Source organism: Galleria mellonella, unplaced genomic scaffold (genome assembly GCF_026898425.1).
Source record: "Galleria mellonella isolate WM207_F2 unplaced genomic scaffold, CSIRO_AGI_GalMel_v1 utg40, whole genome shotgun sequence".
Lineage (NCBI taxonomy): Eukaryota > Metazoa > Arthropoda > Insecta > Lepidoptera > Pyralidae > Galleria > Galleria mellonella.
In genome coordinates, this window is record NW_026442094.1 from 4,529,215 (window position 1) to 4,552,534 (window position 23,320).

Consider the following 23,320-nt stretch of genomic DNA (forward strand, 5'->3'; position numbering starts at 1 on the left):
GTATATTAATAAATTTTTTGGTAATATGTATACAGATTGAAGTAGAAATCATTGTGTCTTTTTCCTATAAAAAAAAACTATGAGAAAAAATTACAAAAAATTTTACGCTCCGATTACATGTTCTACAACTGAATGTGTTGTATTTGTATTGGAAGTTCAAATTGTTTTTTAAGACTACATTTTTGTAGAGATTTGATTACATTTGTATTCGGAAAAAATAAAAATGTTTCATTGATAGCACACTCTCTTAAAAAGATGCTGTTTTCAATTTTATTCTGCAAGTATAAATTTATAGAATTATTTTATAATAAAAATAATTGTGTAATAATAATAATACCAGTGGGAGACTTTGTACAAAAGTCGATTGCTTGGGTACCTCTGTCCCATTCGTGTTTCCACCGTGAAGCAGTTATGTTTGCATGGCTGTGTTTCGGTTTGAAGGGTGGGATATGGCGTGAATTCACTGGGTACAGAGGAATAACACCTGAGTCCTCAGGAATGGCAACGCATGGGGGGTATCATGGGCGAAACAGTATACTCTGTTATTTCCATGGTACTGCTCATGTCTATAGGCGACGGTTACCACTTTCCATCAGGTGGGCCGTCAGCTTGTTTGCCATTCTAAATTGTATAAAAAAAAAAAATATAAATCTTAAGTAAAATATTCATTGAGATAATTTTGTAGACGTGGGTGTTGTAATTATCAGCTTCATTGTAATTCATATGAATTATATAAAATATGAATAATAGATAATCCGGCATAATTTATCATTGTAGAATTTACTTTTGGATTATACAAATCCCATGAATTTTAAAGTAAAATAATCGAGTAACCAAAACGGAAATTCTTACTTACGATATTTGAGAAATGGTTATTTTAATATTCATTCAATATTCAAGAAGCTTAAGATTTATAATTCTACTAGTTCTTGATTGCGGCTTTGCACGCGTGGTGTCTAGTATCCAAAAACCTTTTTAGCGGATGCTTAGGTTATAAATTAAGCCTGTGTACTAAATTTTGGTTTTCTAGACTTAGCAGTTTTGGCTGTTAAGTTAAACGATCCTTTAGCATTGTTAGTTATTTTATTATTGTATTATCATAAACTTCCCTCTTGTGGGGTTTTGCCAGTAGTTGCCACGCTTGGCAGGCGTATTGGCAACAGTTAGGTTTTAGAGATGTTTTAATAGGAATGCTGCTGCCCATCCCTCGCCCTCCTTTAGTCGCCTCTTACGACACCCACGGGAAAGGAAGAGGTGGCACTATTCTATGCCGGGACCACACGGCCATTATTATTATGTTATATTATTGCATTATATCAGCTGATAACTGTTGAACATAGGCCTTCTCCATAAGAGGATTTTGCAAGCAGTTGCCACGCTTGACAGGCGAGTTGGCAACCACAGTTAGGCTTTGGTTACATTTTAAGAGGGTCGTTGTTGCTCATCCTTCGATCCTTAGTTGCCTCTTACGACACCCACGGGAAGAGAAGAGGTTGACCATTCTATGCCGGAATCATACATCGGTTATTATTTGTAATACCTAATAATAGTTTAAAAGGCAGGATTTTTTTTAATAATAACTATGAAATACGTATTATTATTACTACTTATAAATTTTAATTGTTATATAGTTGTATATATTCGTAGTAGGTATGCATATTAAAGAAAGAAAACGAGATATCTGTGCCTAAAGTTGCATACATGTTAATGGGTATATTGTTCCCATTGTTTATTGATTTGATTTGTGCTTACACTTAAAAATCAATTATACAAACATAGGTATAGGTTTAATCATCATAATAACTATTTGTGGGTCGACGTGACACAGTCAGTATTGATTTATCTTCTGGACACGCTGTTTGCTTGTAATCTGAAAACACGAAAATATTTCAACATTAGAATATATATTTCTTTATCAAGTTTTAAGTTTATTAATGAATATTCCGTTACATAATATTCTGAATTTAAAATTATTTTCTAAAACATAGGTGACGGTTAAAAAACAATTGCGTTCTTAGTTTTGTATCAATATTATAACAACTACTTGTTTGCCAATTTAAAAAAAAAATCTGACCACAATCCGGTTCGTTTGTCAATTTATGTACCTTCATATCCTTACAGGATAAAGCAGAGAGATTTCAATGCTAATAACCTTCATTGTTATATAAATTTCTTGCACCATTTATTTTTTATGCTCCGTCTCATAAATAAATGTTTGCAATTTACACTCATTTTAATGATTCTTTTTACAATTGACAGGATTTTACTTCAATGTTGTTCTTAAATTAATTTCGTCTGTTGAAGTCGTTATGTTTTTTGTGGAACAAAATTTTTAATTTTAAATTAAACTTCGATACTTTCTTTCAATTTAAATTGTTTTGCACTAAAATATACAAAATACTGGATTTTCTCGTAAGTTATTATGTATGGATTTTAGAAATAGAAAAATGAATTTCTAGATGGACTGTCAATATAAAACATACACTAGTTTTTAAGTTAGGTCTTCAGGAATACAAATGTCACTGCACCGCATCCAATTTCATTGAGTAGTTTTTGTGTGATACCAGAACGAACAGACAGAAAGACATAATAAAATCACTGGTAAAAATGGTTATTTTGACTTCTATTGCTCATATTTTTTTTTAAATATCTCCATGTACAGACGTCGTCTAGTTACAATTTTATTATATTAAGTAGTAAGATATATTTTTTTTATCGATGATATGATATTACATATCTAAAAGAGAGAAATAAATATTTTTATTCAAGTAAACTTTCATTTAAGAATTCTTGAATATTAACTTATATATATATATCTACACTTTTTATACATAAGTAGATACTTGTTTCGTAAACTATATTTAACAATGGACATACGAAAACGTAACAAAATACTAACTCCGTCTCCTGATACAGTTGAAATCGAACATGTCACATAGATCTCTGAAGCCCATCACGTCGCCTGCGTGGCTGATGCCACAAATCGGCACACGGTCATGGTTGCACACCCTCGCCATGCTGCACCATTTCGGTCCCATCTAAAGCCACATGAAATAATATAAGCAGATGATATCAACTATTCTATTTTACAGGGGGGAGAGGGAATATTAATAATGCAATGTAATAAATTTTTGTCAATCGTTTATTAAAATTATGATAATTATTATTTGACGATCTTAATGTTTAATTAAAAATATTTAAAATGCGTAAGTTTGTATTTAAGAATCCTATAATCGATTCGATGGGATAATTGACCAAATGACAAATTATGTGAACCAAAGTGTAGGTTAGATTTACATAAAAGAAATGCATATTGTATGGCTATTAAAGTTTACAATCATCTACCAAATTACATTAGAGAAATAACAGCTCATACAGCGTTCAAACATAAACTTAGGAATTGGCTGTTATGTAATATTTTTTATACCATCAATGAATATTTTACTAAAAAAAACAAATATACTTGACAGTCTATACTGGAGATGTGATCGACACTTTGGCTCCTGTTTTCTTTTCTATTTACTGTAATAAATTATGTGTGTGTTAAATAGTAAATAAGGGGAAATATAATGTAGAATTATGTAAATTTTTCATATTGTTAATAATTTGCACGCCGACATAGAGGCAGAATGTATATGGGAAATGTAAACCTCTTTCATCGAAAACTACCTACATTCTAGCAAAATAAATTAATTTCATTTCAATATAAGAGTACATTTAAATTTTTATTACATTTTTTACCTTCCTCCCCATAGTGATGTCCTCATTGTCGCGATCTTGAGGTGGTCCATGGGCCACCACGGATAACAAACAGCCCACAAATAGAAGGACTGGTAAAGCTAATGTAACAGAAAAAATAATTAAGTTGTTATTGCTGTAATGGCTGTGTTTTGGTTTGAAAATAGTATTATTACAAGGTATGGAGGGATTTGCATAATATTTTAGTCCTTAGGAAAGCTAACGCATGATGCTGTTCAGGTCTATACACGGCGTACTGACAGTCGTCAGCGTGTTTGCCATTCGAACTATTGTAAAATAAAATAAACTTACCTAGTCTTACTATTGGAATAAGGAACAAACGAGAAATGAAATAAATATTTTATATTTCAGGAATTTGCCCTGCAAGAACAGTGATTTCAATCAAGACAAATTGTTTATTTTAATTTATTTTATGAAACTAACAGGGGAGTAAAGCCTGTCGATTGCAGAAAGAATTGTTAAAATTGATTGTTATTTTGATAAGGCAGCGCTAATATACGCACAAAAAATACAAGCGAATTGGGAAAAATTTCTATGGAAAAAATATTAAGTATCTACCCTATAATTTCGACTTATAGGCTTCACAGGTCGTCAGTTTGAATTAGATTGACACCAAAACTTTGTGTCAATTTAATTTTGCGGGTAACTCAAGACTAATATAATCTCCCTGATAAAGAACCTGATCTAGAACTTACCTGATAAATAAATTGTTAACGTCATTCTTCTAATACGAGATACGCTTCCAAACTCCAATGAGTAATTGTCGCGATAAAACAACTAGCTAGGTTATTACTACGACTTTGTTTATAGTCCACGGTTTCACTATTGTCTATTTTATAGCAAAACTTCCGTTTAATTCACTAACCTCCTGGAACTTTGCTACTGACAATTTGGTAAATATTTTACAATGGAGGTACGTGGCCACATTTGTTATTTGATGCAATTCTGAATTCTGCAACATTTTCAAGTTTTTTAATTTATTTTTTTATTATAAATAAATATAAGTTTCCATTATTTTCAAGCGTTATTAAAAAAAAGAAGGAACTAGTCAATTTAGTTGTATTTTTTATGTTTATGAAACTTTTTCATAAATCTGTCAATTAGAAACCGATTTGAAGAATTCTTTTTTTTGTCTGAAAGGATGTACTTAGAGATTGGTCTCATAGAAATTTTATCTAAATCGGTTCGATAGTTTAGTTGAAAAATCAAAACAACTGGTTTTAGCATGATTTCATTTAAGTCATCTCATTTCAAGTCAGTTGTTTCTGCGGAACACAATCTTAAAATTCATTAAAAGCGAAAGTACATATATTATGTTGTTTTTATTTTTTAATGGATGAATTGATAAGTTGTTTTCGATGAAAATTGCTATAGAAGTAGTCAAGTGCAGCTAGGATTTTATTCCGGGGTCAGGCATGAAAAAGTAATAATATATATTTATGCCTAAAGAATAACAGCTACCAGAAGGATTTACTACGAATATTATCTGCCTGAGTATATTCTACGATAATATGGTATGCCCCTCTAAAATCGAAGAAATAAATATGTGCAAGTAAAAGTACAAGATATATACTTATATTGAGAGGGAGGGAGACTTTGTACAAAAGTCGTTTGTTTGGACACCTATGTCCCATTCTTGTTTCTATCGTAAAACAATTGTGTTGCATGGCTGTGTTATGATATGAAGGGTGGGGTATGGCAGTGAATTTATAAGGTACAGAGGAATAACACCTAAGTACTCAGGAATGGCAACGCATGAGAGGAAATCATGCGCGAAACAGTATACTCTGTTATGTTTATGGTACTGTTCATGTCTTTAGGCGACGGTTACCACTTTCCATTAGGAGGGCTGTCAGCTTGTTTGTCATTCTAAATAAAAAACTACTGATGACAATGAAAAGGAACGGTAACACCTCCGGCGTTTCTTTTTTATTAAAGAGAGACTGATTTTGTTAATAGCCGTAGAAAATATCAAATTAAAATACTAAATTGTATTTGCCGCCTACACACTCACACATCTACAAGTAACTAAAGATTTGATATAAAAAATAAATTAAATTATTCGCGTCTTACGTTAAATAAATGCTTTTAGAAAGTAAAATAAAGATATAATTATTTATATTATATATTATATTAACTTTCTGTTTACTACTTTGTACGTTTCCATCATCATCATCTTCCTATCCTTATCGCAATTATTATTTGGGGTCGGCGTAATATGGTTTTATCCATATTAATAAAGGATTTGGCTTATAGTTTTACATCTGGCCGCCTGTTTGACGTCAACCCTCTTTGGGAATGCATTTGTTGGTGGTTTCCGCCACCTACTGTTTGGATATATATATACATATATATATATATATATATATATATATATATATATATATATATATATATATATATATATATATATATATATATATATATATATATATATATAATATTTGACATGATTACAATAACATTGACAGTAAATTAATGCGAGTGGAGTAATATGAATAGATACTAACCTCTTTCATATCGGCAGTTAAATTCTAACATGTCACATTTGTCCAGAAAACGTCTCACTTCCCTTGTTTTATAGTCCAAACCACAGCGCCTCTTAGCTGTATGCAGGCAAAACTTCGATTCCAAACAGTATTGCTGGCAGAAAAAGTAGTTTTTTTCTCTTACTAGATAATCCATTCATGGTAGAATTTACTTCATAGAATAAAACACTAAGTGCATTTCATTCTAGAAGTCATAAATCTTTACTTACTAACTATGTTACTATATATTATATATTATAGTTATATACTCTGTTATATCCATGATACTGTTCATGTTACTAGGCGACGTTTACCACTTTCCATCAGATGGGCCGTCAGCTTGTATGCCATTCTACAAACAAACACACACACACACGCACGCACGCACGCACGCACGCACGCACGCACGCACGCACGCACGCAAGCATGCACGCACACACGCACACACACACACAAAACGACTTATCAAATTACTGATGTTACCTACTTGTATATTCTTTGAAAATCTTTGATTACTTTCTTCAATATTAAAAATAAAGATAAATATTATAACAACAGTAATGTATTTCATAATGTTATACGAAGACATTAATATGCAGTTGCATTTATAAAAGATTTATGAATTTTATTTTTGCCTCTGTACACATATGTAGGTAAATACACTATTTGTTCGAATGGATTTTTCTTTATAGCGATTTGCTGGTGATCGAATTAATTTGTATGTAAAGGTCTTTTTACAATAGTTACAATATGATTTTATTTTATTATTATTATTTATATTACCTCTCTGGGGCATAAATTAATAATATGATGAGCGAGCATGTTAATTTCAGTAGTTTGCCGCTTTAAACAAAAAAGTGTATGGATGGGTACATAAGTTTATACTTTTTAAGTTTATATAACAATAGCTTGCACGCTTGCTATTTTATCTGTAGGAATAGGCTACCCCACCACCCCCAGTATGGTGGAAGGATGGATAGCAGCGACCCTCGTAAAACATCAACAAAAGCCAAACTGCGTTTACTAACCCGCCTACCAAACGTGGCAACTACTGGCAAAAATACCCTTATGGGAAAAGCTAGGTTCAGCTGTGGACAGTTAATGGCTGATACAACAACAACAAAAAAAAAAAAAGCTTTTAAGTAAAGAAGTGCACCTTTTTTACCAAATTTTTTTTTGTAACGTCAATAAAGAAATAAAAAATGGTTTTAATGTGTACAAAGCCTTATAAACTATAAATTGAAATACTTTGAATGCTAGTTTATTGCTTTTTGATGCGAGAAGTAATAAATATAATTTCACAATGGCTCGATGGTTCGCTACAGCGCTGTTAGGTTAGATTTTAAATATACGTACATTATGTACTGTTTACATCACTTAGATATACATAATCATAAGGTATTCCATGTTTTTAATTAAATAAATATTTAATTAAAAACATAACGTATACAATTTTTATTGTTTTGTTGGAATTATTGTAATAAACGATATCTCACTTCTTTTGTTTTCAGGAACGTTGTTATTTATCTTGAGTTTTTGTTCGCTTGAAGCTAGCGTAGTTAGTATAATTATTATTATTTCTATAGTTAATATTATAAAGATGTTATTTTTTTATGGATGATAGTTAATACGGTACTCTAGTTCGCATTATTGGTTTATCTTGGTGAGGACCATTGAAAGATGATACGCGAAGATGAAATCTGGGGGTCTATCATGAAATAAAGTTCTGAATTTTCAGACTTAATTTTGTGTTTTCGTCCATAATACGTTCGGTTTCGAAATTGGTTCAGTAAATGAAGCCTAACATCTTGTTCGTCATAAATTCTATTGTAAAAGTCCAAAGGAATGATATTTTAACATTTTTAATATTTTTAAACGGTATGTAATATTTAGTTTTAACATCAAATTTGTGTTTCGTTCGGCCCCGAAATTTCGGAAAACATTTCATGGTAGAGCCTCTAATCCTTTGTTACATTCCGACTAAATTACTTCAAGTGAATTATAATAGTTTCTAACAAACGTCACATAGGGATCGTTTCGATGTGATAGAGTATAAAGTTAGCAATGGGCTACTAGTCACTATCATTTCATTATTATGTTTATTAATTTCTTGTTGGTATTAATAATTTCTAAAAATTTTTTCATTTTAAAATATTTTTAATAGAAAATGCTATAATTTTCTATTGTATAATTTCATATTCTATAATCGGACACATTAGTACTATATGAAGTGTGAATATTTCATCATAACATTTTTATTTATAGTGAACAATTATATATTTTATTGAATTAGGTAAAATTTTGCGAAAACCCAAGTGGACTAAACGATTGTAAATTGGAAAATAAGAATGAATTTCATTGTAATTTATTTTTCAAACTTCGTATTATGCACGCGTATTAATGTTTTTTTTTTTTATTATCGAATTGTATAAATAGATAATCATTTAGTGCAGACATAATTATTTTGATTATTGTCGCATGTAACTCACATTATTTTCAATTATATTTATTTATTATAATGCATTCATGTACATAATATAGAGTTTTCGGAATGTTCTTATGAAGAGTAAGTATATGAAACTCTGTTTGGGTGTAGCAAAATTATATTGATAGGTAGCTAATGTACAAGCAATAATATCAATTTAGATGTCAGATTATATTTAATTATTTTACATATAATTGTACATTTTTAAATATATTTGTCATGCAATGATCTCGATTAAAAAAAAAAACAAAAATTAAATAAACAAAAATTTAAAATATCATATAAAAATTAATTTTTTACATCTATAGACATAACCAGCATTTTAATACACTATGACGCATTCTTGATCTTGTAATTATATTAGTATGTAATTATATATCTTTCAATACATTTTCTCAATATTGCCAGGCATGCTATAACGCTAAAACATGCTATCACAATAGTAAACAGAAGTGTGGAATTAACAAGAAAGGCCAGTTTCGTCGCTTCTTCGACACCTGCGACATGTTGGAGTACAATTGTTTGAATTCTGAAAGTAAATATATTGAGTTATTTATAGCAATTTAGTTCAAATGATTTATCATTTATGCAGCTTTATCTTTTATAGCTTGAAATTTATTTTATTCTATTTATTTATTTATTTATAATATTTTTTTGGAAAACGTACAGCTGAATTACAGTCAATACATAATCAAATTTATATCTATATTAAGCCATGAATCATTTTCACATTTGCGTAATGACAATGATCTAGCTGATTTAGCTGATTAAATGCAATTTTTTTATGTATTTGGTTGCATTTAGTGTATGCATGAGTCGAATGATGAGCATGCTGCAATTTCCTACATCATGATAGTGGATAAAAAAAGAGATAAATTGCGGACTCCAAATATAGGGGCCTACATGCAAAAACCATATATCTATTTTTACGCTTGCGGGGTAGTCAGATATATTACTAATTGCACTAATATATACATAAATACGTCACTTTGTAGATTACACGAAAACGGCTCTAGGGAAATGCAAATCTCTCCCTTCACTGAATAAACGAGGACATTGATGAAATTTATAGATTATTGAATAAAGATTGTAGTCGTTAATTGTGGTATTTTATTTAAAATTTGATTGTACCTCTACCGTTATTATAGTATAGTATATAAAATATTAAGTTTATATTAAACATCTTATATTTTTATTAACATATTTATTATTGTACGCATACTGCCCGCTGGTAATTATTGCTCCTTTCCACTCAGGGTTTGCTGGAAGAGAACTCTTACAGAGTTAAGCTCGCCTGTTGTACATCTTTATTTCATATATATTTTATGTTTGTAATTTTTGTGTACAATAAAGAATAAATAAAAATAAATAAAATATTTTCTAAATAAATATGTATTGTAAAAATTGCTTAGTCTTTTAGCTAGGATATTTTAACCACTAGGCACTGAAACCAGGTGATGAAAATTTATGAGAATCACCTTAATCATCCAGACTCAATTTAGAAAAGATAATTTTATAAATTGATCCGATCGATAATTGAACTCGGAATTTTATTTACCAAGAGTAAGATGACTGTCATTATACTACAAGAATTGCCATTATATTTGCTCTATTGAAGAGATTATAAAGATTTTTCGCTGTGTGGCCCTAGTTGGTTATCTCTTTCTTTCTCGTGGTTATCGTAAGAGGCGACTAAGCGAACTTAATAATCGAGAGATGAGTAGCTGCGTTCCTTTTTAAACAACACCAAAGCTTAACTGCGGTTGCCCACCCGCTTGCCAAGGGTGGCAGCTACTGGCAAAATCTCTTAATTGGCGGAGGCTATTGTGGAATATGCTCAGCAGTGGACAGATAACGGCTGATAAGAAAAAGATTTTTAATTTAAAAATCATTATTGTGCTTTAAATATATATTCTGTTAGGTATGTAAAATTGATTATGATATTAAAAACGTTAATTAAAACGGCGATTAATGATAATATATACGGGACCTAGGTCGATGCCCTGAGAAAAACCCACCAGAGTAGCGATAACAAAAACCTACTGTAAACTTTTATGAATAGAGTTTCTTTTTCTTGAACAGCAAACCACAAGCGTCTTTCCCGGTCGTTAGGCTGTTAGCAATAAGTACTGGTGTTGGCGTGCCAAATACTGTCATGTGATTGAGAATCCTATATGTGGAAGAGATCGTCGGCTCAAACGGTACCAAGTATTTCAGTGCGAGTGTACTATGTACAAGCACAATTGTGAAGCTGGCCATGGTTTGTGAATTTAATTTTTTTTCTTAATCAGTACTGTTGAACGGTGACAGTTTAGATTAATAACACTTATCTGACCTTTGAACGAGGACTCAATATTAGATTCCAGTACAAAATATTGAATTTTTAAAATATGTGTTTGGATAATTTAAAAATTATTGTCCTTTGCTTAATGCTGTGAAAGGTATATGAAGCAATGTGGTAAAAGGCTTTCGTTTATAAAGTTGAAATCCTCGAGATCAGATGGTGTTCGAGTAGTAGTTGTAGGTATGGTTAGAATAGTAAACTAGAAGGATAAGTTTTTAATAACAAAGAAAAAAAATGGAGTTTAGACAAGAAAACGTATGTCGGGTCAGCTGTGTATGTCAAACATATGTCTTTAAATAGTATTCAAAACCAATGTCCGTGTCTCGCTGTTTCTTCGCGAACCCGTATTTATCTGAACTGTACGATGGATTTTAAATAGAGTTTCACAGGCATTTAATATGTTTTTTTTTTTATAAAAGGTTTAAATGTATAATAAACAATAATGAAACTTTCATATAAATGTATAATCACACTTGTGTAAAGTGGAAGCGTGTCGCTAGCATATAATATATGTTTAATTTGTCATTATTTGCAGATTTTACCGCAACGAGAGATAACGTAAACAAGTGTTTGAAACGTAAACGTTAAATAAAATTATCCATCCATATAATCGTTTTTCATTTATTTGCATTATAATTAACAGTTATGCATACATTTTCTTGTGATTAGTTGTTTAATTAAACAGTGTTTAACAAATTACAATGTTGAATAGAAGTATTCCTTTGTTATTGGGTAAGAACTTGATGACTGATTTATTCATATTTTAGTAACTGTTTAAAAAGAGAGGTAAAAATACCAATTTATATGTAATTAAAGTAGAAAGAAAATATGATTACACTCGATTGTATAAGTTAGTCAAGAGAATTTAAAAATTGAATACCTATTTAGGACTCGCGAATACAAGATCACGTATTTTAAAATTGTTTTAAAGAAATCTGTATAGTATAAGTAAATGTATAAATTATCGCCAAAAAAACTAGTGATTCAGTAAAAAAAGACATAATAAATAACTATATTAAATAATATTATATATTATATTATAATATGACATAGTTATAAAGTAAATATTAAAATAAATAAATATACAGTAAATATATATGCGGCATTTTGACGAAACATGAACTTAAATGATAGATTTTTGTATGTACGTGTTGTAAGATTTTAATTTAGTAATTAACCGCTAACTGGATATGCTATTATAGTACTAAAGTAGGTATATGTGATGTTTAATTTTCAGTTATCTTTTATTCTCAATTTTCAAACGGTAAAAGGGATGATAAAGATGTAAGTACCATTTCATCAATTAATTAATAATTATTTCGTTTAATAATCAACGGTGATTATATTAGTCTTTATACAAAATGAATTTAAAATCACTTGCATCTATAATTTAAGCTTGTATCTTTTTTGGGAGTGTTACACTAGTGAAACTGAAATAATACTCAAAAGAACACAAGTTGATATTCAACCGACTTCAAAAAAGGAGGTGGTCAATTCGATTGTAGTTTCTTTTTTGTTTGTTACTTCATAACTCTGTCAGTTCTAATCTGAGTTGGATTTTTTTTGTCTGAAAGGATATACTTACAGACTGGTCCTATAGAAATTTTATCAAAATCAGTTTATTAGTTCAGTTTTGAAATCAAAATGGCTGGTTTTATCACGTAAGAAGTTGTTTTTCCTGTAGAACACAGTCTTTAACTATTAATGGGTGAAAATGAAATAGTAATCTCGCTTGCTTTTTCGATATATGTAGGCAGGGAAATTTACCAATAGTCAATCACTTTTCTTCTTTCTTTTAGATACTGTCAAGGCAAGCATTTTTTTTATATACAACGTAGAATGGCAAACAAGCTGACGGCCCACCTGATGGAAAGTGGTAACCGTCGCCTATAGACATGAGCGGTGCCAAGTACATAACAGAGTATACTGTTTCGCCCATGATACCCCCCATGTGTTGCCATTTCTGAGGACTCAGATGTCATTCCTCTGTACCCTGTAAATTCACTCCATATCCCACCCTTCATACCGAAACATAGCCATGCAAACATAACTGCTTCACGGTAGAAACACGAATGGGTCAGAGGTACCCAAGCAATCGACTTTTGTACAAAGTCTCCCTCTGGTTTAGTGTTCTACGTACAAACATTATGAAGGTGTAAAGACATTTGTATAATATAGCTAATCTAATACATAGATATATATATATATATATATATATATATATATATATATATATATATATATATATATATATATATATATATATATATATATACACTGTTACTAACTATAGAGCTACTAATATATTATTTATCATATTATATACAAACCCTATTGATATTTTCTCTTTTCAGATTTTTAAGGTTAATTGTGTACATTTTTGTTATAACGTAATATTTATATTAAAAGTGTATATACAAAATCATAAATAAATTAATAAATAACTTCATTTTCTAGCAATTCGATGACCCTCGCCTAGTGAAGAATTTTGCTTTGTATCACTGCTACAAATGGAAGATTTGTACCCCAGCATCAGACTTCAAAATCTGTGGCTATGATCAGAAAACCAGTAATCTAGCTGAGTTTGAAGATCGTTGTACTCTTCATAAAGTGAATTGTGATGGGAAAGGATGTAGGTGCCTAAAATATACATATATATAAGAGTAGAAACTTAATTTCCCACAGCTGGACATAGGTATCTGTTTATTGGAGAAGACCTATCGTCATTACTAGGCTGGCTAAGCATATGGGCCATTTACCCATCTGTTTGTTGGAAGGATTGCTATTAATATGGGGGCTGGAGGTTTCTTTATTAGTAATATATCCTGTCAAGTTGATCTCCATCACAGTCCCCCCTGGAAATCATTATCAACAATTTCTAGAGAATTTGTTGTGATAGACTAATTAAGCTGATTTCATACTTACCTATCATCTTTCACTGATACCCCGTCAGCGTACACAAATAGCGTAGGCGGGCTTGCCATTTCAACCTCACCCATGTGAGAATAAATAGCTTATTTGGCGTCCCTTGGTAAACTTCTAGCTGGAGAGTCCAGGGCGATAAGAAAGATAGGGGACAAATATAGACAACAGCTATACAAGTATAGCTGCTTTGCAATAGAAATATGAGTGTAATAAAATTATATTTTCAGTTTTCATTGAGGTTAACAACACGGTATGCGATGTAAAAAAACAGTTCATTGCTGAAAAAAATATCACTTTAGATTTTGTTCATATAAACAGAACATGGGAATCGCATAGTACAACGAGATCACCATGGCGAAAAATTGTACCTGGTTTGGTTAAGCTGGTCATGGATAAGATAATGTAATTTTTTTTAAATACATTTATTACGATGTAAAATATAAAACTATTAATTTTCTTCCTTTGTTATTTAAATCGTCGTGTACCACTTGCTTTCCTATGGGTGTCGAAAGAGGCGACTAAGGGAATTTATGATGGAGGAATGGCCAGCAGCGGCCTAACTACGGTTATCAGGGGGAAAGGGATTGTTAGTAATGGGGTCAAATAGCCCCATTACTAGCAATGTACCCTGTCAGGTCGACCTCCACGTGGTTTCCCCTGGAAACCATCATAGTTAATTCTTGTTGAATTCAACATGGTGGGCCAACTGACCTGCATTCATTCTCACCTATCATCTTCTACTGGTGCCTCATCGGTGTATACCGATAGCGCGGGTGGGGTTACCATTCTATTTTCACCCATTAATAAAAAAAAAAAAAGCTACGGTTATCAACTCGCATACTCGTTATAAAGCGTGGCAACTACTGGCAAGACCCCCCTTATAGGGATTGTTATGTTCAATAGTGAACAAATAACGGTTGATACATACATACATATAACATGACAAACAAAATGAAACAAAGAAATTGTGAGACGACACATAATCCAGTGCGTGCAGTGTTAAATTAACAAGTAATACATTACTTAATAATTAATTACTTTTTTACTGCATTGATTCCATACAGAGCAATGTGTCTCGAGCAATTGTCATATAATAGTTCGGGACACGTCAAAGACGTTGGACTATTGCTGTTTCTTTCTTACACTGTGATAATACTGTACTAGTAATCCAGGATAATAAAATAAAAGGCTCTAATAGGTTAATATTGGTATAATCCTATTCATCCAAAAAGAGTACCAGTGAGGAATGAAAGGTAAGTACGTACTCAGGTTAGTTACCAATCGCGAGGAATTCATCGGGGATTGACCAGGCAGGAGGAATTACTGACAATAGGTTTGCTAATCCCCATAATAACACATATACAGGATGCTTACTATTATCTTCTTATTTAATAAAACTCTATTAACTGGCAAAGAGTGCATAGCCTAATAATAATAAATAAATCCATGGGCTTAGAATAATGAAATTTTTCAATTACGGTTTTTAAAATATCGTTGAAACAATTTTTTTTAATTTCGTATATTAGTAGAGTCAATATTTGCCATGAAATTACGTATTTTGTTAAATTTCCAACTATTGCCATCTGTTATTTGTCTCTAGAACCATCTAAGTTATATTTAAGAAACAACTGCTTTAAGTTACTCAATATAATTGACAGATGTCGCGACTAGTCTTAATTTTGTTTAGGTAACTGATTATTATTTTTACATATGTACATTTTTTCAAATTTATCTACACTTTAACAATGTACAATTTGGAACCGACTTCAGAAACAAGGAGGATTTCAATTCAATTCAAACTGTATTTTTTTTTATGTTCATTAATTCATCATAACTTCGGCAGTTGTAAATCGATTTGGACAATTATTTTTTTTAACTAAAAGGATATACTTACAGATTAGTCGTATAGAAATTTTATCAAAATTGGTTTAGTACTTTAGTTTTTAAATTAAAACAATTGGTTTTGCCATAACTGAATTGTGGATCGTGTTCCACATACATATAGCTTCCGGCATAAAATGGACCATCACTTGGTTTCCTGTGAGTATTGTAAGAGGTGATTAAGCGAACTTAATGGTGGAGGAATGGGCAGCATCCCTCTTTAAACATCACCAAAGGCTACATGCCAACTCGCCTACCAAGCGTAGCAACTACTGGCAAAACCCCCCAACATGGGGTAGCCTATGTTCAGCAGTGGACAGTTAACGGTTGATATAATAATGTTGATGATGATGAAATCAATTCTTTTTATATTATATTCGAGTAGTGACATAGTAGAGTTTAGTTCCGTGTTGATTTTTTATACATTTTAATAATATTATAAGTGTGCTTTATTTCGGATCACAACACTATTAAAACAAAGTAAAATCACTTGTTGATTTAATTATTCGTGTCAACAAGTTCTATCCAAACAATGCCTAATATTGTTAAAGTAGGTATGTTTAATTAGGTAATAATACTACATTATATTTTGGCAAAACTGCTTCGCGAATACCATTTTAAGTGAAAATGCTGCTTTATTGTGAATGAGATTAGATAGCACGTTTCGCCCACGTCTCCACCTGCTATCATCACGAATTTGACATGATGACAGTGTTGTGTATGTTTTTAGTAAGATAGTAGTGTGAGAGTACGTATAGGTAAATAATGTGACCAATATTTAATTTATTTCGAGGACATTATCATATATGTGGTTACGACGACAGTTCTAAAAATCGAAAATTATTTTTTAAAGTTTTATTGCATTATTTATAATAAATAGAGTTTATTTTAATAAGAAATTATACAAAAGGCGGCTTTATCGCTAAGCAATCTCATCCAGACAACCTTTGGGTAGAGGACATTGAGAAAAAAGGCAAAGATAAGCTGTTATAAGTAAGGATATTCTGAATTAGACTATATTTTTTAACTATTTTTGTGTATGATACGCGACATCAATACCAATTATATGGTTTTTGATAATTAGTTCTGGAATTTAAATATTTATTTCTCATATTTCTCCCATATTTTTGTCAATTTTATTAGTACAGTTTTGCACTGCTCATTTATTAATTTAAATAACTTTACTGACCAAAAGAAAATATGGTACAAAATGCAAACTTAATGTTAGTAGCGATCTCTACCAATCAACTCTTGGGATGAACAGTGAATCACGAATGCATTTCATTATTGGGATAGGTAAAGAAAATAATAACTAGTAATATACCTATACATAATTATTATTGCTTCATGTTACTTTTTTTTCATATTTTTCTTAAAATATGACAATTTTGTGTTACGAAGTTTTCCTCGCGAATACTGGGACAGAGCACAGAAGAACGAACATGTCCTCATCAAAATGGGTGGTTTGGTTAATTCAGGTACGTAATATACCCAAGTTGATATAATCATGTGGTACAACACAAAACAATATTTCGTTTTTTAATGTTCTATAAACAAATATTTCTGTAAGCAAAAGGAATATGTCTAATTTCATCACATTTGTCTGTTTAACATGTTTGTCGCTATGTTACCATTGTAAAGTTTAACGACTAGAATAAACTCGATCCCAATAAAAATTTACAGAAAACGTAATATGATAAACCTGATTAATAGGTATAGAAAAAAAATTACGTATGCATATAAAAACGAATAAATAAAAAAATAATCGTATATGATTCCATTTAAAAGCAACGAGATATTTTAAATGTAATAGTACAGTACCATATTTAATGTAGTGAAGTAATAAATACTTTTTTACTCTTTGGGTTTTTTGTACCTAACTTCGAAAATGTCAAAAAATCTATCATGAAATTTGTACTTGTAAGAATTAATAATTTGTACATTTAAGAATAAAGTTTTCTACAAATTATAAAATAAACTTCAAAAATAAACATCCATCCCACTGTTTCCAGTAACTGTGACTCGATTCTGCTACATAGTAAAATACAAAAATGTATTTTCGGTGACATAATTATTAACTTCATTATTACTTTATTTGTCTGTCACTTCTTTTGTTGTTCTTTTAATAATTTTTTATTAAGTTTAATAATGCTCGTTAGTAAAACGAATCTTTTTAAAAGTTGTAGGCACAAATAATGTTTTGTTAATAAAGTAAATTTCAAATATTCAGAATTAATGTTATATTTATTTCGTGAAACAAAGCAGAAAATAAAATAGGTTTATTGAGAATACAGAAATAGAAAAGTTTAAAGGTTACCACAGAAACTCGAGAAAAGGGCAAACGTTATCATTTGGGATTAAAAAAAAACACATAAAATAACCACGCTCTAAAATCAACCGGGCAAACAAAAAGAAGTGTTCCTATAATTAATAGGAAATAGGTTCCTACCGAAATAGGTATCCTTTGTCGATAATAAACTTCCTTCTAACTGGACATCCGATTGGAAAAAGATCAAAATTAATGATACCAAAAATCATCCGTTAAATACTGATAGATCCTAACGGTTTTGATTGAAACACCGGTGATATCGATGTAACGGTGTCGGTACCGCACCCCTTTGTGTTTTAATCGGTAACGAAATTTTTAAGTCGATTTAAATTCAGAGCTCTCGTCGGGCACGTGTTAAGAGAGCGTGCGTATAAACGATTAGAATTAGAAAGGGTAAATACGAAGAATAATATTGTTTACTAATTTTCAATTCAGGGTGTAAGCCGGTGTCGTGTATACGCAGTCCACACGTGGCAAATGACATGAAAATCGTGCGTTGCTATGATATGAATAGGGATTGACATTGTGTCGATTATTAAATATTATCGAGAGTTATAGTTATCGTTATAAAATTATGTTCCTATGCGACTTTTGTGGATGCACTAAGGCATTACAGGTTTGTTATATTGTAATTGCTGTCTTGGAAAACAAGTATTTACTGAATAATTGTGAAAAAAAAAATCAAGTGTGGTCATTAAAATCATTTAAGGATAATTTATAAACAGACACTTTTAATCTAAAAATATTTAAAAAAAATGTTAAATCGATTCTGCTGAAATTACATTCAGTGGAAACCCTTATTTACATTAATTTTACGAAATATATTTTGACAGTATACAGTATTATTTGTATCTTAAATTTAATCTATCAAAATATATCGTTAAAGAATACGTACATCCATATACAATGTGCATTGTAGTTGAGGTTAAGAAGCTGTTTTTATGTAATTAATTATCATTGTTTTATTCATATGCTTTTTACTATACAGAATGAAGTTAATTTTTTATTTTGTAGTCAGATTCAAGCATATTTAATAAAATTACTGAATCAGCAAATAGATATAGAATATTATTTCTTTCTCTATTTTTTTGATAATTAAGGTAATTAAAAAAAAATATAGGACCAAATAAAAGAGTAATTTTTTTATAGAATGATAACAATTGTTTTAAATTTAATTTTAGGTAGATAAGTAGATAGGTGTATTAAAGCTGTAATGATGCATACTTTTATCTTAGCAATATATTGTAAGAGCCAACTAAAGGAATTCAATATTATAAACCAGTACAGAAAAAGAAAACTTTGAATAAAACACTATGTAATATCGATTGACCATAACAATAATAGTCGGCTCATATTATTTAAACAGATACTTATGCCTAAAAATGAGACGTTACAGGATTTTTTATTGATGAGATTTATTCAAAGCTTTTATCGATAGTTTTAATTTTTATCGACATAATGTAATTTCGAGGACATTCCTACGATACGAAATCGTGCACTACCCTACCAATTGTTTTCAATATATCGGTTCATTTCGATTAACACGAATAAAGGAATCGCTGTTTCTTTGACGGTGTACCACTTTGTATTCATCTGGTCGCTTCAGCTGAGGTGGCTACTGCATTATTGCGCCCTCATTATAATAATTATGATTATGATTACTTCGATTGTGTTGTAATATGTATGGAAATAACTTGTATTTAAAAGAGCGATATGAAAAACGAAAGAGATCAAGTTTCTATTGTTGCTATGTATATACAAATGTCAATTTTATATTGAGAAATAAGGAAATTTGCGTACAAAGAAAAAAGTTCTAGAAATATAAGCTTTGGGGAAATATATTATAAGATTTATTTTCGTCGCTTAGGGGGTAAAAAGGGTGTCACTGGTTATACTGTGACGGTCATGGTCATAGTTCGTGGTTTTTTTTCCAATGGGTGATAATGGAATGGGAACCTACTTGTACCAAAGATATTTGCTACCAGTACCAGTGAAGGATGATAGGTGAGGATGAAAGGGCAGTTCAGTGAGCCTATAGTGATTAATTGACTTCGATTTAAGCAGGGTTTCCAGGAAAGACCGCAATGAGGTAAGAAGACGACCTGGTAAGGTTTATTGTTTAGCATAGGGGCTGGCCGTCCCCACAACTAACAATTCCTTTTCCCTTCACCCCAGTTAATGGATAAACATTCCTAAGAACTAAAAAGTTATTTTCCAAATATTCATAACTGCCATATAAGTTGCTGGATGGCGGAAACACAAGTGGGGTAGAGGTTTTTTTTATGGATGATAATGAAATGGTAACCCCCCCGCCTGCGGGATCAATATACACTGGCGGGGCACCAGTGAGGGATGATTGGTGAGGATGAAAAGGCAGGTCAGTTAGCCCATCATGAGAAATTTAACGATAAATTAGTCATGATGGTTTTCAGGGGGAACAGCGTGGAGGTTGACCTGATAAAATATATTTATAGCGATGGAAACTAACCTCCCCATTACTAACAATTCCTTCCCCCCCGCGGGACAGAGGTAACCCATATAGATTACTTTTACAAAGTCTCTCTCTGATACTTAAATTTTATTATTACAATAAAATTATAACCAGACGATCTCTGTAAATGGGAGATATTTAAGAAAAAAATATACGAGAGAGAGTCTTAATGAGAATAATAGAAACCAACACAATATTTATTAGAAATTCTGTTTGTTTGTGTGCATGTTTGTTCCAACATGACGTCAAAACTACTGCACCAAATTAGGTACAGATTTCACAGTTATATTTCGGAAGATCCAGCTTAAAACTAGTGTATGTTTTATAAAGATTAGACATCTAGAAGCCGTCTATTTCGAGGTCGAAATTCAAGCGTGTGAAGTAGTAGATAAAAGCTAGTAATAAAAATGAATATTTTAAAAACTATTTTATTTCTCACAGTAAGATAAGGAAATACATACATTTATACATTATATATTTTATGTATAAATAAAAATATAATTATTGTATATAATGTATCGTAAATATGTAATAATTAATTTTTAAGTACTTCAAAATTATTAGTGCAAAACAAATGAATAATTGAATAGTCAATAAATAACAATAATTTATTTTGTATTATTAAATTTTAATAATTTATATTTTATGGATATTTTGATTAAAAAAGAAATAAGTTAAGTAAAAGTTTTTGACAGCAAAAATGTAATTGTAAAACGTACATTCGCCATAGGGAAGTGCATTGATTTAATCCGTGCGCGTTGTTATTTTCCTTTTTCAACGGAATCCAGGATGTGTGGATATATGCATGAATTGCATAGGAAGAGATCACGCAATAAATATTAATATTTATTATCTATAATCACTTTTTTATTTAAATATTAGAAAGTACGTTTCTACTTTATAGTCTATTCGAAGTTTATGAAGTCGCAATGTGTCGCCTATGTCTTCAGTATGGAATTAATCTGATGTGGAGTTAAATTGAGAAATAGTTTACTGCTAGTGTTTCATAAATTCGAAGTCAATTCGATTTTAAAAATAAATAATATTTTTGTGGATATATATAACTATCTGTATTAGTAACATTGTCGTTTGCAGTATGTAGAAGTAGTAAAAAAAATACATAATATTTATCGAAGCATTTCAAGTCTCATAAAATGCTTTGATAATTTCTTTTTTTGTAATACTGTATTTTGTGTGTTTTATTTAAATCTTTTTTTATGAAATATCGCACAATAATTTCATTTTAAAAATTCAAAACGTCCTGCAAATGATATAATGGGATAAAGAATGTTGTGATCGTCTGTTGTCCTAGTATTGTTGTCCTAGTATTGTTGTGTGTCGTAAAATGCGTTATATCAGTATATTTTATGGCAAATATAAGAATCTATAATATTAAAAGGTAATATTTCATATTTATATTCTTTAGGTGTAAAAAAATAGCTAAATTGATATCTCGTCAAAAACATAAAAAAAAAATATAGTCATCCAATTCAGACTATTTGAAATAATTAAATTAAATTTAAAAAAATCTCTATAATATATGGATTAAAATAAAAATAATAAATAATTTATTTTAATTAATTAAATTTATGAATTATCAGAAATAATGAATACTTATTTTTTAACAATTATTAGTTAATGATTTACGTTGAAACAACTTTCTTTCTTAATCGAATGAAGTCGTTTACGCTGTCATTCATCTGATTGACGCGCGTGTATTTTGCGAAAGAAATAAATCGTCCATTGTCCATTGTTAATATTTCCCTTTTTAAATAGAAACCAGGATGTATCGATATATTTGCATGAATATTTATCACAGATACTGTCGGTTCAGTCGTAAACGGCATTTTAATGCATTTTTATCTAACATATTTGAGAGTTAGAACCGTCGTTGTTTTTATGACGCGTGTAAAATGTTTTTGTTACTCTACCTACATTGTATAATAGTGTAGTTTGTTTTTTTTTTTTTATAAATAAGTTGAGCGATTGATTAAAATTTAAAGAATTATAAAAATATAGAATATATAAAAAAAGTAATTATAATATAATGGGCTGGTGTTTCTCTATTGGTAATAAAGAGGAAAGTTACAGAATTTATTTATTTATGTTTTATATTATTCTATTATCTTGAGAATTTTAGGAAAGGAAAAGAAATTTCCCAAAAGCAGTAATTTTTTTTCTGATTATTATTGTTCTGATATAAGAGAATTCTAATTTGTGGATCACAGAAATATGCCCATTTTGTGCCTATGATATAAATTTTTATCAATTTTAATAATTTTTTATGATTGTAATTTTCTATTGTCTTTTTGTGCTGTTGAGTGTATGCGTTCGTGTGTGTGTGCGTGCGTGTGTGTATGATGTGTGTTTGTATATATATATATATATATGTGTGTGTGTGTGTGTGTGTGTGTGTGTGTGTGTGTGTGTGTGTGTGTGTGTGTGTGTGTGTGTGTGTATATATGAGTGGGTGTGAATGTGATTTTTTATAATTAACATCTCAATATTTACGGATTGTTCATACGAGACACGTTCTACGTACGGTTTGCTCCCATATGGATAAATAAATTACACTATC

The 23,320-nt window shown here is 30.4% G+C and overlaps 1 protein-coding gene and 1 long non-coding RNA gene across 4 annotated transcripts; one reads left to right on the plus strand and one right to left on the minus strand.

Moving 5' to 3' along the window:
• Positions 1–1,095: 1,095 nt before the first annotated feature.
• Positions 1,096–6,947, minus strand: LOC128201362 (uncharacterized). 3 transcript variants are annotated; one of them, XM_052898122.1, is made up of 5 exons: positions 6,775–6,947; positions 6,270–6,402; positions 3,742–3,839; positions 2,900–3,038; positions 1,096–1,870 (listed from the first exon to the last, which is right to left on the minus strand). In XM_052898122.1, the coding sequence occupies exons 1-5, from the start codon at positions 6,874–6,876 to the stop codon at positions 1,788–1,790; spliced, it is 555 nt and encodes a 184-aa protein (XP_052754082.1). In that variant the 5' UTR covers positions 6,877–6,947; the 3' UTR covers positions 1,096–1,787. The 3 variants fall into 3 exon arrangements, with proteins under 3 accessions (XP_052754082.1, XP_052754081.1, XP_052754083.1); XM_052898121.1 differs by having other exon boundaries at positions 3,733–3,839; XM_052898123.1 differs by lacking the exon at positions 6,775–6,947 and adding an exon at positions 4,455–4,711 and having other exon boundaries at positions 1,098–1,870; positions 3,733–3,839; positions 6,270–6,360.
• A 3,917-nt stretch (positions 6,948–10,864) lies between these two features.
• LOC128201365 (uncharacterized) lies at positions 10,865–13,742 on the plus strand. Its single transcript, XR_008253215.1, has 4 exons — positions 10,865–11,032; positions 11,652–11,848; positions 12,354–12,400; positions 13,574–13,742. It is a non-coding gene; the product is annotated as an uncharacterized LOC128201365 (long non-coding RNA).
• Positions 13,743–23,320: the final 9,578 nt, after the last annotated feature.